The sequence below is a fragment of the Theropithecus gelada genome, chromosome 13 (assembly GCF_003255815.1).
Source record: "Theropithecus gelada isolate Dixy chromosome 13, Tgel_1.0, whole genome shotgun sequence".
Classification (NCBI taxonomy): domain Eukaryota; kingdom Metazoa; phylum Chordata; class Mammalia; order Primates; family Cercopithecidae; genus Theropithecus; species Theropithecus gelada.
Genome location: NC_037681.1, coordinates 66,121,017 through 66,142,225, shown reverse-complemented (window position 1 = coordinate 66,142,225; position 21,209 = coordinate 66,121,017). Strand labels below are relative to the sequence as shown.

At 45.8% G+C, this 21,209-nt stretch overlaps 1 protein-coding gene across 1 annotated transcript in view; it reads right to left on the bottom strand.

Moving 5' to 3' along the window:
- PRKCE (protein kinase C epsilon) overlaps nucleotides 1-16,970 on the bottom strand; it is a 544,098-nt gene extending 527,128 nt beyond the window's left edge. Inside the window, exon 1 of the mRNA XM_025354242.1 lies at nucleotides 16,296-16,970. Within this exon, the coding sequence (XP_025210027.1) occupies nucleotides 16,296-16,643 (348 nt within the window). The 5' untranslated portion in view covers nucleotides 16,644-16,970. The remainder of the gene's footprint in view (nucleotides 1-16,295) is intronic.
- Between the last annotated feature and the right edge of the window lie 4,239 nt (nucleotides 16,971-21,209).

The following is a 21,209-nucleotide window of genomic DNA, read 5'->3' as shown; positions in this document are numbered from 1 at the left end:
ACTATAAACCAAATGGATTCTTTGACAATATCATCAGTCCCAAACCACATAGTCCACAATTTATATTTTGCAATACTATTATAATAACAATAGCAAACATTTTTGTGTGCTTATCATGTGACAAGAACTTTTCTCGCCCAGGGTGGAGTGCGGTGGCGCCATCTCAGTCACTGCGACTTCCACCTCCTGGGTTCAAGCGATTCTCCTGCCTCAGCCTCCCGAGTAGCTGAGACTACAGGCGCTCTCCACCATGCCCAGCTAATTTTTGTATTTTTAGTACAGATGGGGTTTCTCCATGTTGGCTAGGCTGGTCTCGAACACCTGACCTCAAGCGACACACCTGCCTCGGCTTCTCAAAATGCTGGGATCCCAGGCATAAGCCACCATGCCCAGCCGTGACAAGAACTTTTCTATGCACTTTCTATGCATTATGTTATTCATTTCAAACACAATTAGATAGATAATACTGACTTTGTTTTACAGATGAAGAAACCTCAGAGAGGTTACACAACTTGTCAAAAGGTCACACAACTGGTTCAGTGGTGGGACCAGGATTAGAATCCATCTCCCTGTCATATAAAGCCCTTCCACTTAACCACGGTGCCACCTGATTCCATATCTGGTGGTTGTGCTGCATCCTTTTTCACTTTTTTTTTGAAGTTAAGACATACATAATAACAAGGAAAACTAGCTGTGGAGGTGAGGGGGTATATGGGAACTCAGTACTTTCTGCCCCTATTTTTCCATAAACCTAAAACTGCTCTAAAAAATAAAGTTAACTAATTTTTAACAATAATGCTGAAGTAAAAGATAAAAATCCTCCTCGTGTGTTGGCCTTTTCCTTTTTTAAAGTTCATACAGGTGTGTGCGTGCATGTAATTTTTTTTTTTTTTAACAATACTACACTCCCCTCAGTCATGGAAGAAAGAATACCCTAGTGCAAATACCCAAAGGATATTTATTATTTAGGTCAATATTATAATTTCATGTTAAAATTTTACTTAACCAGGCTGGGCATGGTGGCTCACACCTATAATCCCAGCACTTTGGGAGGCCAAAGTGAGAGGATCACTTGATGCCAGGAGTTTGAGACCAGCCTGGGCAACACAGTGAGACTCCATCTCAATTAAAAAAACAACTTTTTTTTTGAGACAGAGTCTCGACCTGTCACCCAGGCTGGAGTGCAGTGGTGTGATCTCAGCTCACTGCAACCTTCCCCCTCCCAGGTTCAAGCTATTCTCATGCCTCAGCCTCCTAAGTAGCTGGAATTACAGGTTATGTGCCACCATGTCCAGCCAATTTTTGTATTTTTAGTAGAGATGGGGTTTCACCATGTTGGCCAGGCTGGTCTTGAACTCCTGACCTCAGGTGATTCACCCACCACGGCCTCCCAAAGTGCTGGGATTACAGGCGTGAGCCACTGCACCCAGCCTCTATAAAAAAACTTTTAAAAATTAGCCAGGCATGGTAGTATGCACCTATAATCCCAGCTACTTGGGAGGCTGAGGCAAGAGGATCCCTTGGCCCCATGAGTTCGAGGTTTCAGTGAGCTATGATCACACCACTGCATTCTAGCCTGAGTGACAGAGGAAGACCCCACTTAAATAAATTTGTTTTTAAATTTAACCAATCAAGCATCTGTTATGTGTGGGGCAATATGCCAAGCATTAGCACAAAAAGGCAGGAGTTTTACCCTCAGGAACAGACCTCTTCTGTCTCTGCTAAAAAAACAGACAGAAAGCATCAACACTAGGCATCAATAATTTTAAATGGAGGGCACAAACAGTAAATGTTACCGCAATTCCCAGAGCCAAAAGAGCTGTAGCCTAGAGAATTCTGGGAATGATCGCCCAAAGAGAAGGAGATGTGGATGGCTGGTTAGAGTATTCCAGGGATGGGGATATGGGAGAGCAGAGCACAAAGAAGGGATAGAAAGAGTTTGGGTATGAAAGTCAGAAACAAGCCCTCAAGCAGAAGGTTCCTGCCCCAGAGGATAAGAGATCCACCTGGCAGAAAATGGAAGCGGGGGAGGTGCAAACCACACAGGGCCCTGGATGTCTGGAGGGATGAGCAGACTTCACTATGTAGGCAACTGGGGCTGGCAGGAGACAATGGTGGGTTCTGAGCACCCGGAAGGGTATTTAGTGCCATGATCCTCACACAACTCATACACAAATCTCTCTTGGATTCCAAGGAACCAGACTAATAAAGATACAAAAACCCCTCCTATAGCTGTCTCCATGAATTAGTACTCAGGCGCCTGGAGCTTAAATGGGATATTCTTTTCTAAAACGAAGGAAATATTTTTTAAAGCCAGCTAGGTAGTCATGGCCAGGAATTGTGTACCTTCTATGAACAGAGCCCTGATATTCACCATCAGAGGAGGAGAGGGAAGCAGTCCTGTAGCAGGCTAATGGCTAGGAATGAACTTCAAACGTTAAGGTAGGAGGCCTTCTCCATGACTCTAGAAGCCCTAGAAAGGGGTCCCTCATCAAAAATACGTTACCTACTTACACTAAGGCTGGAATTATTTTAACAAGAGGCTACATTTCCCTCCTCTGCCCTCACAGGGACAAGAAGACAAGCAGATCCATTCCTGGGCATGTTTCATTATTGGGATAGTGGGAAGCAGAAGCCTAGGTTGCCAGCTTTAGCAAATAAAAATCGAAGGCCAAGCTAAATTTGAATTGCAGATAAATAACAAATACTTTTGTAGTATAAGAATGTCCCATGCAATACCTAGGACATATCTATAGAAAAAAAAAAAAGTATTCATTGTTTACCTGCAATTCAAATTTAACTGAGCATCCTGTATTTCCTCTGGCAACTCTGGGCTCAGTGTACCTGCAAGAGAATTAGGATGGTGTCATGAAGAAGCAAAGAAGACAAAGGAGCATGGGTACCAAAGAGAAACTTTGTTTTCTACTTCAAGACATGGTGACTCTGTAGAAGCTCACAGTTGCTCATTAACTGGGGCAGAGAGTTGATGCTTAAATGCCCAAACACTTCACCTACATCTATCTTATTTAATCCTCACAGCAACTCGACAAGCTGCAAAAGATGACTGTTATTAACCCTTTTCTTAAATTAGAAAACAGAAGTTTGAGGAGGTTAAGTGAATTTTCTCAAAATCACAAAGCTATAAAGCAGAAGAACAAGATCTCCTGCTCCTGGGTGAATTCTGACCGTTTTAAAGGAAGAAAAGGGTTTCTATGATTGAAAAGAAGAAGAAAAAGCAATTTCTGAGAACTGATCCTCAATGAAGGGTAGGTGAACGACGTGCTACATGTATTTTTGTTACTTAAATGCAAATTATATAAAATGAAATCTGAGCTTAAAGATCAAGGCTCTTAACAAACAATTACAAGTAAATGCATAATTCCTTACTGAGAGTACAGTAATCTTTTCAGAAGGCTGGCTATGTTTCAACTTTTGTTACTGCTTAGCAATTCCAACATCCTGGTCAAAAGCAAAGCCTTGCTCTCGAAAGGCAGCACCCTTGTGCACTGCCCAAATTTGACCCAGGACAACTGAACAATCAATGTGCATTGCATTAGAGGTTGGGCATATATAAGACTCACATGGTAGGACAATGAAGTCAGATGCTTTGGCCCAGAGAAATGGGATATACACCTGGACCACAGAAAATGGGATGTAAAAAAAAAAAAGCCTCAAGCCTCAGTTACCACACTAGGCCCACAAGCTAATGCAAAGGATGTTCAGGTCAAAATGCAACAATGTCTCAGCTTTTCAAATACACAAGAGGGAGCAATCAGACAGACACGCCCACTCACTAAAACAGATGCCAGTCCAAGGGAAGGTAATCCACGTCCCCTTCACCTCCCCATCCTAGGAGCTGCTTAAAAAGGACCAAGTGTGGAATTCTAGTTCTGCACACTTGGAATTCAGCAAACCCAACTCCTGTTGCTCATTCATTTCCAAGAGGGAGGGAATAAGGACTGGAAAACGTTTTACTGGCAACCCTTCAGTTGGTTATTACCGATAAAATCCCCAAACAGAAGCACAATTTTACCTGCATCTAATAATAAACATTAATTACAGATAATTACCAATAATAAGTAGTTACCATTGATGGTAAACTTGCTATAAGGTAGCTATTATTCCCATTTTATGGATGAGGAGACTGGTACAGATAGGTCAAATGATTTGTATGATATTCAGCCAAAACTGACAAAACTAGAATTCAAACCCAGGACTAACTCCAAAGCCCATTCTACTAGTTTTAGATCCGTGAACTTGGACAAACCACCATCCAATGACGTGAAGGATGCTACAAAGTTATTCTCCATCCCTATCAAACCTATCAATAAACAAACAAAAGAAAATTAATTGGAAATGCAGCATGTGAGATTGTCAGCATAGATTTCCTGGATAATTAAGACTTCAATATATCATGAGTGATTTTGTTCAACACTTTGCTCCAAGCAAAGTTCCTAGAACATAGAAAGTACTCAATATATATTTGCTGAATGACTGGCTGGCTAGATGAATGGATAGATTAATGAATGAACATCCGTTCTAGCTACTGTTTCCTTTCTTTGGATAGTTTGTTTTTGTTTTTGTTTTTTTAATCAAGCAATTTTTTTGGATTGCATTCCTACTTTAATCTTAACTGGTTTCCTGACTACCCTCATAATCCAAAATGCTCAAAACTGCCTGTCCAACATTTTCTTTTTTTTTTTTTTTTTTGAGATGGAGTCTCGCTCTGTCACCCAGGCTGGAGTGCAGTGGCACGATCTCAGCTCACTGCAACCTCTGCCTCCTGGATTCACACCATTCTCCTGCCTCAGCCTCCCGAGTAGCTGGGACTACAGGTGCCCACCACCACACCTAGCTAATTTTTTGTATTTTTAGTAGAGACGTGGTTTCACTGTGTTAGCCAGGATGATCTTGATCTCCTGACCTCATGATCCGCCCACCTCGGCCTCCCAAAGTGCTGAGATTACAGGCGTGAGCTGTCCAACATTTTCTATGTTCTTCTTCCAATTTAAAGTGTCTCCCTTCCCTGTCTATTTAGATCCCATTTTCTTCAAGTCTTGGCTCAAAATATCACCAAGAAGCCTCTGCCAACTAGCAGAATCCACATTAACTCCCCTCTCCCTTGAATTTCCACAGTTCTTCAAATTCACTGTTTTATAAAAGGGTGTTAATCTTGATTTTCCAAATGGCCCACTTGAGAACATCCATTTCTTCTTTTTTCTAATTATAATGTTTTTCAAAATATGTCCACAAAACATGAGTTCTTAATGTTTCCCAAATAAGAGCATTCTATGATGAAATATTTTGGGGACATATCTGGTTAAACAGAGGTGTACAACTCGCTTTGCAATAGACCATCTTGAGTCTTTAATACACTAATGTGCATCTGACTCTGTAACATTTCCCAGCCTCTTTGATCACAGAGACCTGAAAATATCATAAGGCTCCCACTCCTTGAAAGTCAGTCTGGTAAACGCTGGTGAATTATATGCTCCATCTTTAATGGCTGATTGATGATTCTCTCAGCTACCTAAACTGGTTGAGATAATTATCAGTACAGAAGGCAGGGAGATAGGTTCAGACACCTCACATTCTAGGAATTCTGCTTGCTTGCTTGCTTGTTTGTTTTCAGAGTACTCTGAGTGGCTTAATGATACAGAGAGAGGGCTCCATTTAAGAATTAAATTTATTTTTTGTGGGCCTTGAACAAAGGTAGGTAAAGAAGCAAGCTATCAAAAATAGCTTTGTGATTTTGATCACAAAAAGAAGAAAGGTAAGAAGGGAAAAAAAGCAGGAGCTGACCCTTTTTTAGGGGAGACAAGGCTAAACTTCATGGAAAAAAAGAAAGACAAAATATTATCAAGTGCGAAGGTTAACCGCAGCCAAGGCCCAGAATGGAGGGTCTAGAGAGCTGAGTCAGGATCATTAGTTAACGGGTTCCTTTACAGAGCATCTAGACTATCCTAACTCCTGATTTCACAGCTAGGGGATTAATAGGAGTCACATGACTCCCCCGTTCAATACATTTCCTAGAGCGGGAAAAAACTATTAGCCAGTCCAGTACTGAAGAGGTGAGGCCTAGGTTTCCCCAGGTGCTGAAAGGATTGTGGTAAGCTGTCCTTCTCAGTTGTAATTTTACAAATCATATATTTATGTTATTCTTTGATTAATATCACATCTCCCAGTAGAGTATATGCTCTCTGAGAGCCATGACCAGCTCTTGACATAGTGGGCATAGTGCCTGGCATATTCAATAAATATTTGCTCAATGAATGAAAGGATGGCCAGAACAATGAATGAATACACTACTCTGTCCACTGCTTTGAATCTTTTGTGAATTCTTTCTTTTTCAGCACTGTACCAAATGAACTTCTAAGAGCACAAACTCAGTCAGTCTGATGAAAGAATACTGCCTATTTGAGCTTCTACAAGACAGACCCCAGAGAGCTAAAGGGGGGTAGAAGGGGACACTTCCTGCTCACGAGATGCTTATATCTGCCTGGGGAAAGAAGACTGGCAACAAAAGATGCCATAGTCTGAAAAAACAAATCTATTCAAGAAGGACATAAGCAAAATCAAAGACTATTTTTCTCCTCAATAATTAATTCTAGATTCACTCATCATGATTTTTTAAAACTCTTCGTGGCCGGGCACGGTGGCTCACACCTGTAATCCCAGCACTTTGGGAGGCAGGGGCGGGCGGATCACGAGGTCAGGAGATTGAGATCATCCTGGCTAACATGGTGAAACCCCGTCTCTACTAAAAATACGAAAAAATTAGCTGGGCATAGTGGCCGGCGCCTGTAGTCCCAGCTACACGGGAGGCTGAGGCAGGAGAATGGCGTGAACCTGGGAAGCAGGAGCTTGCAGTGAGTTGAGATCGTGCCACTGCACTCCAGCCTGGGCGAAAGAGCGAGACTCCTTCTCAAATAAATAAATAAATAAATAAAAATTTTGAAACTCTTCTTGAAGCCAGGTGCAATGGCTCACTTCTCTATAATCCCAGCACTTTGGGAGGCTAAGGTGGGTGGATCACTTAGGGTCAGGAGTTTAAGACCACCCTGGCCAACATGGTGAAACCCCGTTTCCACCAAAAATACAGAAATTAGTCAGGTGTGGTGGCTCATGCTTGTAATCCCAGCTACTTGGGAGGCTGAGGCAGGAGAATCGCTTGAACCCGGGAGGTGGAGGTTGCAGTGATCTGAGATCGCGCCACTGCACTCCAGCCTGGGCAACAGAGCAAGACTCCATCTCTAATTTAAAAAAAAAACTCTTCTTAAGCTTGATTACATTTTTAGTCTTATCTACCTCTTGGGGTCAGGAGCTCAGTGAGTCTACTCCTTGCTGGCAAATACAGGTGACTTTTCACTAGCTTAAAACTACCTCTTTAAGACTTCAAGGTGAGATAGAGGGGATGGTGGGGAGAGAGGAGATCCTCATTTCAGCATCTGGGTTTCATGATAGGCTTCTGTTTTTCCTCTTCTTCCCCAGCACAGTATTACAGATTTCAGTTATATTTCCTCTGGAGTTTCCATTTTGTTTAGATGTCAGTAAGTTACAATGAACTGTATGTTCCCGTCCTCCCGGTTCTCCCCAGCACAGTACAGACTTCTGGCCACTTCACATGGTTTCTGCCAGAAAACTAAATTTCAAACAGGTGCAATCCTGCTGATTAGCATTATAATAGATTGTAATTACTTAACAAGCCCATATATACCTGGAGGAACTTGGAGAGAAATATAATGTTTTGCCAAGTGTAGCTTGTATTGATGTAAAGTACTGCAGACCTGCTCTGGAGTTCTTTTAGCCTAAGTGAAACCCCTGGAAGCTTTGTCTGAACATACTTCAACAGCTGTATGAGTTCAGGCGCCAGAATTTGAAATTTCATTTCTTGTTGCTGCCAACTACAAAGGGTTTTGTATCTAAAGCCCTGATGAGTATTTAAATTTCATTTAAACTCTGCAAATGGAGGACAAGTGGGCCTTATTCTTCTTCCCTCACCATGGCACCTGGAATGGGCCGTGGGCACCCAGAGGGTAGAAAATTCCTACTTTTAGGAACTTCAGACTTGACAGAGATTCTTCAGCTTGACGCAAATCACTACATGAAAATAATGTAGCATTCTCTCATAAGAACATCTTCAGGGATCTCACAGATTTTTATAAAATAAAATATTCTTTTCTCCTTCCTCCTCCTCCTCCTCACTTCTTTCAACTGTACAGGAGGATTGTTTAAGAAATTCATTCAACTGGTTTCTATTGAGATGCCATGCTCCTCAGAGGCAGGAATGATGCATATACAACTTTTGTGTTACCAAACCCCATATCTACCAACAGTGCTAGACCATAATACACACTTGTTTTGTGTATATTCATTCATTCATTCAACAATGTGCCAAGAAATTCATTCATTCATTCAACAATTCATTCATTCAACAAAGTGCCAGGCACTGTTTCAGGCGCCAAGACAAAGTGGTGAACAAAAAGCTCTACATTTATAGAGCGTCTGGTGTTCTGGTATTAGAGATAAACAACAAAGATAAATAAGAAAACTAAATAGTGTACAAGATAGAGATAAGACCTAAAGAGAGAAAAAAAAAAAAAAAAGCAGCAAAGGAGCATATGAAGTATAAAATAAGAGGGTGAACTTTTAGATAGGATTGCGAGAAAAGGTCTTACTGAGAACATAACATCTGAGCGAAGACTTGAGCCATGTGGATATCTGGGAAAGGGGCATTCTAGAAAGATGGGATAGCAAGCATAAAGACTGAGGCGAGATTATGGTAAGTGCATTTAAGGGATGTCAAGTGGGTCAGGATAGCTAGAAAGGAATGAGCAAGGAGAAGAGTAGCAGGTGATGGGGTCAGAGAGGTCACAGCAGAAGGCCTGACTTTGTTGGTCTTGTAAGTTATGGCAAGGGATAATCTTACCTGAGGGATCTGTGAGCAGAAACAGGAGCTGAGAAGCCAGGACAGGTGGAACCAATTCATAGGCTGTTGCAATAATCCAGGTGTGAGATAATAGTGACTTAGGCCCAAGTGAGGTCAGCAAAGGTACAGAAAAGATGTGATTTGGGATATATTTTGAAGGCAGAAACAGCAGATGCTGCTGATAGATAAGATATAGGGCACCTGAGAATTAGAGGCATCAAAGATGGCCCCTCAAGGTTTTTGGCTGGGCAACTGGAAAGATGGAGTTGTTATTTCTTAAGCTGAGGAAGAAGGGCTTAGACTGGGGAGAGGGGAAAGTAGGTATACAATATTAGGCATATGGAGTTTGAGATGCCCTTTACACAATGAAAGGTGATGACATGAAGGCAATCCCATATATAAATTCTAGAGTTCAGGGTCAGCTATGAGCTGGAATTAGGAATTTAGTGTCATCAGCACTGAAAATGTATTTAAATCCATGAAACTAGATGACATTGGCACAATAAAACCAAAACACCAGCCCCCAAATATCCTCATTTCCAATTACCCATATGCTTCAATAAATAATTAACCTTTGTCTACAATGACCGCAGGTTCTAGACTTTCCAAAAAAATCTCATTTCAAGTAATTCTATTATTTTCAAAAGGGCAATTTGTTAAGTATAACTAAATCAAATTTATTTTTAGACTATGTAAGACTTTTCATATAAATACATTCACAAATCAAGGAGAAAAATATCTTTCACTGGACCATATGTTCTGATTTAAGATTCTAAAACTATGAACACACACAGATGACTCTTCAAATATTAATAAAATTGCTGAAATGTATTATAGCCAGAGCACTTGCTACAAACTTTATAGTTCCTTATTTAATTCTCACAGCAATCCTGAAAGTCAAGACCTATGACATTTCCATTTTACAGATGAAGAAACGGGCTTAAAAAGCTTAAGTCACATGCCCAAATCACACAACTAGTGAGTGGTGGAGACGCCTTCCAGTTAGAACTCACTGATTCCAGGGAGAGGGGTCCATTGAGAAGCCAGGGAATTCGGGGTATCAAATATTCACTAAATCCACTGCTAGTCAAAGACACTAAGAAGAGGAAACAGGACAAACAACCCTTGACTATCCATGAAGTTGGAGGCTAACTCCCAATGCCAAGAGGTTACCTGTGATAGCACTGGGCCAAGAACGAATCCTTTAGGTAGTTGTTAAACAACCAGCTAGGTACCAACAAGAGCAATATTGCATTACATGGTATTATAGGAGTAGGGGAAAGGGAGTGTTCCAGGGACCCTCAGCTGCTGGGGGAATAATTCAGGGTATAGGGGCACATGAAGGAGGTATGGACAATTGCCAACCCTTCCCTACTTCCTTACCCCCTTAGTAGTGCCTTCCCACGCCGCTGTGTTTAAATGACAATGGAGGTTTCAGAAATCCTTTTAAAATTTTTTCCTACAAATGTCCTGAAGATAGAGATGGCTCTAGAGTAATATATATATCAAAGTGCGGTCAGGCCGCCATTGTAGGAGATTCAGCAGGGGGCCTGCTTTACTCCGGCTCCATTCGGGGCATCAGAATCAGCACTGCTAGAGGCTGTGCCCTGGCATCTGTGTTGCATGAATCTCCCCCAAGTGATTCTGGTGGGCCAAGGGAGAACGGCCTCAGAGCCTAACCTCTCCAAATGGTGAACAGGCCTATCTCCCAGAGTCCAAACAGGGTATGAGCCTATCTCCCAGAGTCAGCAGGGGTGCCATCATTTTGAAAAGCTTTGCCGATGGGCTACTTGGGAAATACAAACCAGAAATGACACTTCTAATGTCCCGTTCTTTGCCAAATGAGATGGCCAGACTGAAGAGAGCTACTTTGAGGAATATGAAAACCCGGCTTTCTTGTGGCCTATATAATAATCAATTCAGTCAAAAACTCTCTGTAGGCCAGTCCCATGCTCATTTTGGGGGCTATAATAATAATAATAATTGTAGGCCAGGCGCGGTGGCTCACGCCTGTAATCCCTGCACTTTGCGAGGCCGAGGCGGGCAGATCACGAGGTCAGGAGATCGAGACCATCCTGGCTAACACAGTGAAACCCCGTCTCCACTAAAAATATGAAAAAATTAGCTGGGCGCGGTGGTGGGCGCCTGTAGTCCCAGCTACTCGGGAGGCTGAGGCAGGAGAATGGCGTGAACCCGGGAGGCGGAGCTTGCAGTGAGCCGAGATCGCACCACTGCACTCCAGCCTGGGTGACAGAGACTCCGCCTCAAAAAAAAAAAAATAATAATAATAATAATAATAATAATTGTAGTAGATATACATTGAGCAGTTACTAGGGACCAGGCATTGGTCTAGGCATTGTACATGTATTACCTCATTTTAATCCCCACAATCACCCCATTTCATTATAGGGATACATATTCATTATCACCCGCTTTGTACAGGGGAAGGAATGGAAATACGGAAGGTTAAGTCACTCGCTAAAGGTCATGAAAGTAAGTGGTAGATGGTAGAGGTGGGATTCAAGTCCAGACAGTGTGACTCCAGACTTCCCCACTCCGGGGAACTGCCTCTCAAACGATGGCTTTCTATACCTCTGGATTCTGAGTGCCTGCCTCTTCTACAGAATACAGCAAGGGAGTGACACTCACCAAAGACGTCTTCAGAGGCAGGGCAGTAGAACAAAGAGGAAACTGAGCTCAGTATGTAGACTACTGAAGCAATGATAGAGAAAAATCCAAAATGTGAATGAGCCAGCCAGCTGTCACCTGCACGCAGCCCTTCAAGCTCTAATCCTTGCTCCGCCTGCCTCCCACCCCTGTGCTAAATGCAATGCCAATCCATCCAGCATTCATTCCGCCTCTGCTTCTAACATGAATCCCAACACTTCTAGTTCACATAATTATTCTTCTAAATCTTTCTTTAAAAATTATAAAGTTATACAGTCACATTTCAGGACATATCTATGTACAAATGCTTGATCCATTAATTATCTGGAGTCCTCTGTGGCCTGCAATTTTTATTCTAGTCCAGTGTTTCTCAAAGCAAGCCCAGTCTAGTCAGAATCTCTGGGAGAGCTGGTTAAAAATATAGATTCCCAGCTTATTCTAAAGTGTAGCATCAAAAGCTCTCAAGGCTGAGCCAGAGGATCTATATTTTTATCTACATAGATCTATATAAATCTATATAGATCTATATTTTTATATACCCTCCCTTAGTGATTCTTATGTACATGGAAGTCTGAGTAGTGTTATTAACTGGTTCTTGGAAAACCCAGCTATAGCAATAGTGTTATAATATATTTTACTTCAAAGCATCAGCACGATCTTTCCTTCTCTGTAATGAGCTTTCTCTAAAGCAACCCCCTTTGTCAACACAACTGAAACATCTCTCATTATCTGGAGAATGATCATCTCGGCTTGGCTTTTACGCATTCTAGAATTCACCTCAGTTTTCTAAACTTTCTCCTACTCCAATGTTTCAAAAGTGTGGGCTCCACATCACCAATGATGTTCAGAGGCACCTGGAATGAACTTCGTTCTGCATTGTAGAGCCCTGTTTATTTTAATGTGAATGAAGAAAAGTTATAACTACATGTTCCAAACCTGTGATTTCATGAACAGTGGGGCTTAAGAAAAGACTAAGTGGAAAATAAAAGGATCCATTTTTTAAATATTAAGTAAATAAAAGCACAGGCAGTACTCAGATAAAAGTCTTAAATTTGGGAAACCTTGTCCTACCCACTCCTTTCTGACAGGTACACTCAGTTTCCGCCCTGCTCATCCGTTCTCCGACCCTGACCACAGGATTGTCTGCCTTTATTCCTGCGGTGGCCATGCCAGGAACACTGCTCCTTCTTGTAGATACGTCTTTAAATATAACCTACTGTTTCACACCCAACTCATGCCTCCTTCCAAAAGCCCTCCTGGATTCTTCCAGTTCTCCCTACCTTTTTTTTTTTTTTTTTTTTTTTGAGACAGGGTATCACTCTGTCACCCAGGCTGGAATGCAGTAGCCTGATGGTCAGATCATAGCTCACTGCAGCCTTGAACTCCTGGGCTCAAGTAATCCTCCCACCTCGGCCTCCTGAGTAGCTGTGACTACAGGCACACACCACACCATAGGTCCAGACTTGGCTAATTTTTAAGTTTTTTTTTTAGCTATAGAGTCTTACTATATTGCCCAGGCTGATCTTGAACTCCTGGGCTCAAACAGTCCTCCCAGCTCAGTCTCCCGAGTAGTGGGGACTGCAGGCGTGAGCCACAGTGCCTAGCTCACACTCCCTTTTTAAATTCTTAACATACTAATGGTACCACCTGTGTGGAACCTAATTGTTAGTTTAGTGTCTATATCAGGGTGTCCAACTTTTGGCCTCCCTGGGCCACACTGGAAGAATTGTCTTGGGCCACACATAAAATATACTAACACTAATGATAGCTGATAAGCTAAAAAAGAAAATGCAAAAAAACTTATAATGTTTTAAGAATGTTTACAAATTTGTGTTGGGCTGCATTCAAAGCCATCCTGGGCCACATGCGGCCCACAGGCCATGGGTTAGACAAGCTTGATGTATATGTGGATACTTGGTGTCAATTCCTTAGTGAAATGGAAGCCCCCTGAGAGTAACCCAGGGCCTCATTTTCCTCTGGATTGCCCACAGTACGAAGCTTCCCTGGTTAGACATGAGCACAAAACAGGAACTCCAGGAATACAAGTGAATTCAAAGTGCAGTTGAATTCGATGTTCCGCAGCAATGAGAGAAGCGGCTGCTTCATGCTGTCCACACCCCCTTACTTCAGGCCAGATCTCTTAGCCACACCTGAGAAGGGTGTGTCTCTTCATTCCTGCCAGGTAAGGAGTGCAGAGACCTGAGCCCAGGGAATTCTACCCAAAGCTATGAACCCGTGGGTTTACCCTGAATGTTAAGACTGGGAAAGGTGAACTTAGCCCAGTTGCAACTTGTCTCCATTTCCAAGGGCCAGTTACCCCTACCAGTGAGTCCCCACCTTCAGCCTGGAAGAACCAGAGTGGCCACAGCATCCTCTGGTGAAAACAGATGGGCATTCTGTACCTGCTCCACCACTTGATTCACCCTTGAGACTTTGGGCTTCTCTATCTCAAGTTTTTTAGTTTGTCCAACACCTGCCATACCTAATTCACACTTGCTATAAGGCAAAAGAGATGAAGTTATCAAGCACAATAAAAATGTCGGGGACACAGCTCATGGATCTGCAGGGAGAACAGGCTGGGAGGCCAGATGGACAGGCTCGGCTCCCCATCAGACAAGCCATGGGCAACAGGAGGTGAGGGTCCTACTTCCAACCCACCTTTGCTTGTCACGTGACCCTCGGTCCCCAATTAACTTTTCTGGAACTCAATGTCCTCATCTGTAAAACTTGCCTGTGCACTAAATGATCTGGTCTAGGGCCAAAATCCAACATGAATTTGAGAACCTTAGAGGATGATCACCAAACAAGTTCCCACTACATGCTTCACTAGGAGTGATGAAGGTGGGGACAGTGTCCTGAAGCTCCCAGAGTTTGTGGTGTGCCCCAGCAAAACATCACCAGAGATACAAACACACTCTCCCTCCAACCGACATCTGTTCTATGGATAAATGCAGACCTGCTGCTCCTTGTCCCTGCTCTCTGCCCCACTGTCAAAGCCCCTCAACTGCATACACTGCAAAAGGCCCCCATCTCCTAGCTACCAGCGTCAACTTTTTTCCGTCCCCTTCCTGTCCAAAAACAACAACTCCAAAATCACAGGTTTTCAGTGTCAAGGTTTGCCTCTGAAATGAGTTAGCCCTTCCACTCCCCCTCTCATATGCACTGCCTCCATGAGGAAAGAGCCCAAAGGCCATGCATGGAAAGGAAATGGGGAATGAGTGGGAGCTCTGTTGTGGGGGCTGAGGGAAGCAGAGATGAGGGACATCTGTGAAGTAGAATAGAATGGCATGGAGTTCTCAGGATTCCATAAAGGTTTGCCTGCTTTCCAAAGTGCAAACCACAAATCTAGAGTTCTACGCATGAGGCTTGTTGGAGCTTTCCTGTGAAACCGTAACCATGGTTTCAGGCAGACTACATCACAGCCATGAGCATAAAAACAACAGGCTCTCTCCTGTTTTTCCCTAAAACTCCGTGTCCTTGAAAAAAATATGTAAGGTGATATGCCAAGGTGATTCATGTGCAACCTCTGACCTCTAGGACATTCATGAAGTTATCTGGTTTTCAACAGAAAGCAATTGCTCTACACCACTTTTGAGGCTTAGATAGCTCTCTCACTTTTTCTGTAGACCAAAGAACCCCGAAAGCATATACCTCCAGAGGAACGCTTGCACTTGCTCTTGGTGGAAACATGTAACAAATCTGAAAACACAAAAATCCATGTCCTAAATTAATACCTTCCTTCCAAGAAGAGCAAAAGAAAACAAAAAAAAAAAACCCCCAAAAACAAATACAAAAAGCAAAACGAAGGTTTCCTTCTCTTCGCTTGTCCAAGTGCCAAGGTTGGATGCATTTGGTTTATAGTAGATTGAGACAAGACCTATTTCCAAATCCTTAATAGTTTCACAATGAAATCAATTAACAACTCAACCTCAGGCTTAGAAATCGTCTTTTATTGCACAGTATCTTAACAATCAAAACAGAGAAACAATATAACTTTAAATAAGATTCAAAGCGCTGACTTCCAATTACCCACAGGCAGAACCCTTCTTAAAATGCAACATTCATTCTGCATGGATGGGCAATGAATTGGACAAAACAAGCCCGACTGATGTTTCTGGGACCGTAGAGGAGACATCCTGGAGGAGAACACATTTTTTCTACTCGTATGTCAGAAGATGAGCTAACCACCATGCAGGAGAACAGAAACAAGCCAGCTCCCTCTCGGAGGGAAAAATAAAGCAACTCCTCGCTCGGCTAAGCAGGACAAAGCCAGGACGTGCAAGAAGCCTTCAGTCAAAGGCTCCACGTGCCTTTCCAAGGACGGAGGGACCCACCCACACACAATCACACACAGCCAGCCCACCACGCGCCTGCGGAAGAAAGCCGGGTCCTCGGCCAACCTTCAGCACCGGCGGCCCAGGCTCTCCCAGTTTGCAAACCTCCCGCAGCACCCACCATCTGGAGGGCACGGAGGGGGCAGAGGGCCACATCCTCTTTCCAAGTCTCATCTTCCTCGCCAGTGCCTGTTTCTCCCCAACTATGAAGTGAAGTGTACCTCCTCAAGGAAACTGAGATTTACAGACACACACACACACCCCAGTCGCCAATAAGTCCCGGACCCCTACGATCAAGGCCAGCGAGTCTTTCCCCGGGACCCCACAACCGGGTTCCCGGACCGACGTGGAGGCGCCGGACTCACCCAGTCCTCGAAGTGGCGACTCCCGTTCTGCAGCAGCTCCTCAAACTGGATGGTGCAGTTGGCCACGAAGTCGTCGTAGCCTATGGGGGCATCGTGAAAGACAGCCAGCTCGATCTTGCGCCCGTTGCACACATCGGTGACGAACTCGTCGTGCCAGGCCGGGCTGTTGGTCTTCTGCTTGGTGGCCGTTTGGCCAATGCGCGAGTCGTCCACATTGAGAGCAATGTAGGGGTCGAGAAGGAAAGTCTGCGGCCGGGGTCCCACCGCATGGCGCAGCGACCAGGCTGTGGGCTTCAAGCTCACGGCCTCGCAGATTTTGATCTTAAGAAGGCCATTGAACACTACCATGGTCGGGGCGGGGAGTGGGTGCCGGGGTCACTCCGTCTGCCCCGAGGGCAGGAATGAAGAACCGACGGCCCGGCACTCCGAGCCACAGGGACTCTTGGGTCCCCTTTCGCCCCACCCCACACACTCCCTACACCTTGTGGCGTTGCGCCCTGGCGCGGGCGAGTCTCAGCCAGTGCATGTATTTCCTCGCCGGGTTCCTAACGGAAAACAGGGAGGGGGGAGAGCTGGGGGATGTCCGTGTTTGGAGCAAGTCTCTCCCCGCGACCACCAGCTGCACCTCCAGAAGAGAAGACGAGCTGTCGGCTCCGCTGCAAGCCGCAGGGGCTGCCTTGCCGCCTCGCTGGCTCTCCGACTCCGGGCTGCGGGAAAGCGGGCGCCGCGCCCGGCGCTTACCTACCTTTCCGAAACATAATCCCGGGAAATTTCGACTCCGGGAGGGGGATGGGGCGGTGGGACGGGGCGGGGACGAGAACCGGGGGCGCAGATTTCAACCCGGATCCTCTTCGCACACTCAGCGCCTGCCTCTGGCCGCGCGGGGCGGGGGGTGGACGGAGGGATGTTCAGTTTATCCGGAGGGATGCATGTCGAGAGGAAATGGTCCTCCTCGGAGCCAAATTTTTAAAAATCCACAAGCCCCACGACCAGCCGGGGCCGCCGCCTCCTGGGCGAAGCAGCGCCGCGCCGGAGTCGGCGATCGGGAGGCGCCAGGAGCCCGGAATCTCACATCCGCGCGGGCTCGGAGTCCGGGCGGCCGCCGATCCGGCTCGGGGGCGCAGGCCAGCACCCGGCGGTGCGCAGCGCGGCGGCGGGGCCGGGACTGCGACTCAGCGCGGCCCCACCTCCTGGACGCCGGCGCCCGCCCGCCGCGCTCCCCGCGTCCCCGCTCTCGGCTGCCGCTCGCTCGCCGCCCGCCAGCCCGCGCTCCCCCGCGGTCTCCTCTCCCTCGGTCGGTGTGCGAGCGAGTCTCCCTCCCTCTAATGCAGGAAATGCGCAAAAGACGTCAGTGTGTGTGAGTGTGTGTGTGAGTGTGTGTGCACGCGCGCGCGCGCACGGCAGTGTTTGGGGAAATAGAAAGTTTTGCCGGTTGGGGGAGCAATACGGAAAAAGTGAGCCGAAGAGAGAACCGTGGAGAGCGGGCGAGGCTGCCCGGGGTCGCGGCGGCGGGCGGGGGAGCCTGGGGAGGACCCCGCGCGGGACCCGCGGGAGCGGCGGCGCTGGGCTGGGTGCGCGTGCCGGGGGCCATGGATGGCCACGGATGGGCCCCGCCGGGCCGCGCATCTCTCGGGGACCCTGCGGTCAACACTGTCTTTTAGAGCCGGGGATGGGGGACTGGAGGGAGCCCTGTTGCCCCAGAGGCTTCGGGACCCTCGCCCTGACCACCGCCACTCGGGCGGCGGCTGGCAGGAGCAGCTTGCGGAGTTCTGGCCCATCTGTCACTCTGTCCCGGGACGCTGTGATCCACGGTGGTGGGGGAGGGGGGAGAGGGAGGGACAAGCATGGCTCGGGTGAGGTTTTAAACTCTGTTCTTCTCTCTTGCCTTTCTTTGGGGACATTCTCCCCTTTGGGATCTGTCCTGGACTTCGCAGGCTGCAAGAACTTGTTGACAAGCGAAAACTCGGTAGAGCCCCGGCTTGGTTTGTGTTCTATTTTTTGCAAAGTGACTGTTCCTATTTGCTCTGGGCCTTATCGGTGCCCCTCTGGGGGACTTCGGCTCTGATCAGCGCGCTGACAGCCGCCGTCCGGGCTGCGGGAAAACGAGGCGCGCCCTCTGAGGAGTGAGTGGCTGTGTCCATGCTAATTTCCTCCGTAACCTTTAAACTCTCGCTGGAAGCCGCCGCTGCGGCTGGTCACGTGAGGCGAGCCCTGGGCTGCTGGGGAAAAATTTCCTCGGCGGGGAGCCGGGACGGGGCCGGCGGCCGGTGAGGGACTGCCCCGCGCCCAAGATTGGGAACCTGGGAGGGCAGGGCCGGGAGCGCGGGGCCCCGGGGCGCGGCCCGGCTGGGACACCCGCGAAGACGGCGGCGGGTAAGAGGTCGGCTCCGCAGCCGGGGAGCTGGGGGTTATGCAAGTGGGGAAAGAAAACCTCCGCCCTCGCCCTTCTGCCAAGTCAAGTCTGGGAATTTGTAGGTATTGTGGTAAGCTGAGTGTTCATCTGGCGGGTCTGGTTAGTGTAAACCAAAATTTAAAACGCGCCTCCCGATCACTTTTTCCTCAGTGGATAAAGGTTATCATTGCCTGTGGCTTAAAAGCTTAAAAAGGCTTAAACGCGAGGAAGGAGGCAGTCCTCTGGAAAAACAGGATATCAAGTGCAGCAAACAGGTCCCAAAAATGATCAGAAAAGTCCCACGGCCATCTCCTAAGAACAGGCAAAGTCTGCCTGCAACCGCTCTGGATCTTCCTAATACAGTAATTCTCGCAGCCTGCCCTGTTGAACAGGGCAGCTGGGTAGAGATGGTGCTAAGATTCAGTCTTCCGTACGATCTAGGTAGCTCCGATGTAAAGAGCCAGGATTTCAATGGTTGTCTTACCCTGCCACTCCCCCAGCTGGAGGTAGGATGTCTTAAAATATGTCCATTTGACAAAGCACAAGCAGGGGTATCTCACTGCTGTTTAATTTTTATTTCTTTGATTATTACTTTTTTTCCCTTTTGCTTCTTCCTTCCACCCTGCTATTCTCATGAAGCCTCTTTCCGCCTTTCCAGGGCATGTGATGGAAGGCAGTGGCAAATATGGCTTGATCTTCTGAAAACGCATTTGGGAAGCAGAGCCAGCACCAAAGTGAGATAAGTGAGATACTTTTCAGAGGCAAAATGTAAAGGGTACCAATAAACGTAATCAAGATAAAGATTTTAGTACAATTTTTAAAAAATAAAAATGTGAGAATCCAGAATGGACACAATATCCACATTTTAAATTTTAAAAACATTAAAATTAAAATTTTAAATTTTAAATATTGCACTAAAATATTTATACTACTGAGTTTATTGGCACCCGTTAAATTTTGTACCTGAGCCGAGTGCATCACTTACCTCACACTAGTCCTGATCCTGTTGGGAAGTCTGGAAAGTCAAGGATTTCATGGAGTTAGGGATCCTTGACTAATTGGTGCTTCATACCTTCTCACTACTTGCTTTGGGTAAGTCCTGTACAGGCAGGAGCCACCATGCCCAGCCCCCAAATATATTAAATAGGGTCTGTTACCATCTCAGTGACTATCTTAAAACAAATAACCTACAAACTTCCAGCACCATTTCCTAGCATCTTGGGTGAGGTTATGGGAAGGCAGCCTCTGCCTCTCAGCAGACTGTTACTCTGTGTAAATCACCAGACTGCAATTCTCAGGGGCAACCAATGCTTGTCTCCTTTCCATTACAGCAACTCCTTCGGAGTAGGGGTAATAAAAGACTTTGTCAAACAAAATACATGTTTGTATTGGATTAATGTTTACATAAAAAGGGAGAATGCTAGTAGTCTGTGTGCAAACACTGCTAGTTTTCTGCCCTTATTACCTCCTTATTTCTAAATAAATCTCTCGCCTTCCTACTTTCAAACTTGGCCAAATGAAAATGTGTATTCCCCAGGGGCATCATGGAGCTGCCAGATGTGAGCTTGTCTAAGGGAAAACCCTTAAGTTTTCCTGAAGGAGAGGCAGGTCTCCACCCCCTGCTCCAGGTTTCATGTGAAAAGAAAAGCCCAAGGAGGGGGCTTAGAAGGTAAAATTCCAATCAGAAATTATTGCCAGCTTCATCCTACCCTCGGCCCCTGTCTCCAATCCCAAAGGATAAGACAATGGTTAGCATATACATTGAGTAAAATGTCCTTTGGATTCCAACTGTGGCCTAGTTATTTCATAATCTTTGTGAGAAGGAAGAAAATGATACAATAATTTAACAAAGATGACCAAAATGGAGCCTTTCTCCTTTCAAAATTAAGGCTTATGAGAAAAGAATAGAACAACAAATGTGCCCAGGACAGGGCAATCAGGGTTGCAGTAGATCTAAGGATGGGAGTGGCACAGAGGAAGGATCACCCCTTTGCCTGGGGAGCCTGGGAAGGCATCAACCAGCAGAATCCTTTGAGCCGAGTCTAGGCTTTCCGACAGGAGTTCTTCCAGCAGCAAAGAGGAAAGGGAAGGCTACTGGCTGCAAAGAGTATAAAGTATACAGGTAGGAAAGCCATGGCGCTTCAGGTAAGTGGCCAGGTGTGCCCCACTTGTGGCAGTGAGTAACAGGAGATGAAGTAAGTAGGAACCTGATAGTTAAGACCTCAGAGGGCCTGCAGATGGGTCTCAACTTTTTCCTGGAGAGACACGGAACATTCCAGCGGGCAAGTAGCATAACGAGTGTTAATGCTTTATAAAGGCGATTTTGTGATGGATAAATATTTTTCTCTTCTGTAATTTTCCTCCAGAAACAGCTCACCTCAAAACAGGGTATTAGAGAAAGAGAAGATCCAAGTCTCAAGATGATTTACGCTCTGTATAATCAAAATTGAAACTGTCTGTGGATACTGTTTAGATCAGCTGGAGGAAGCGGGGAAGGGGGAGCCAGAACCTTAGACTAGCGC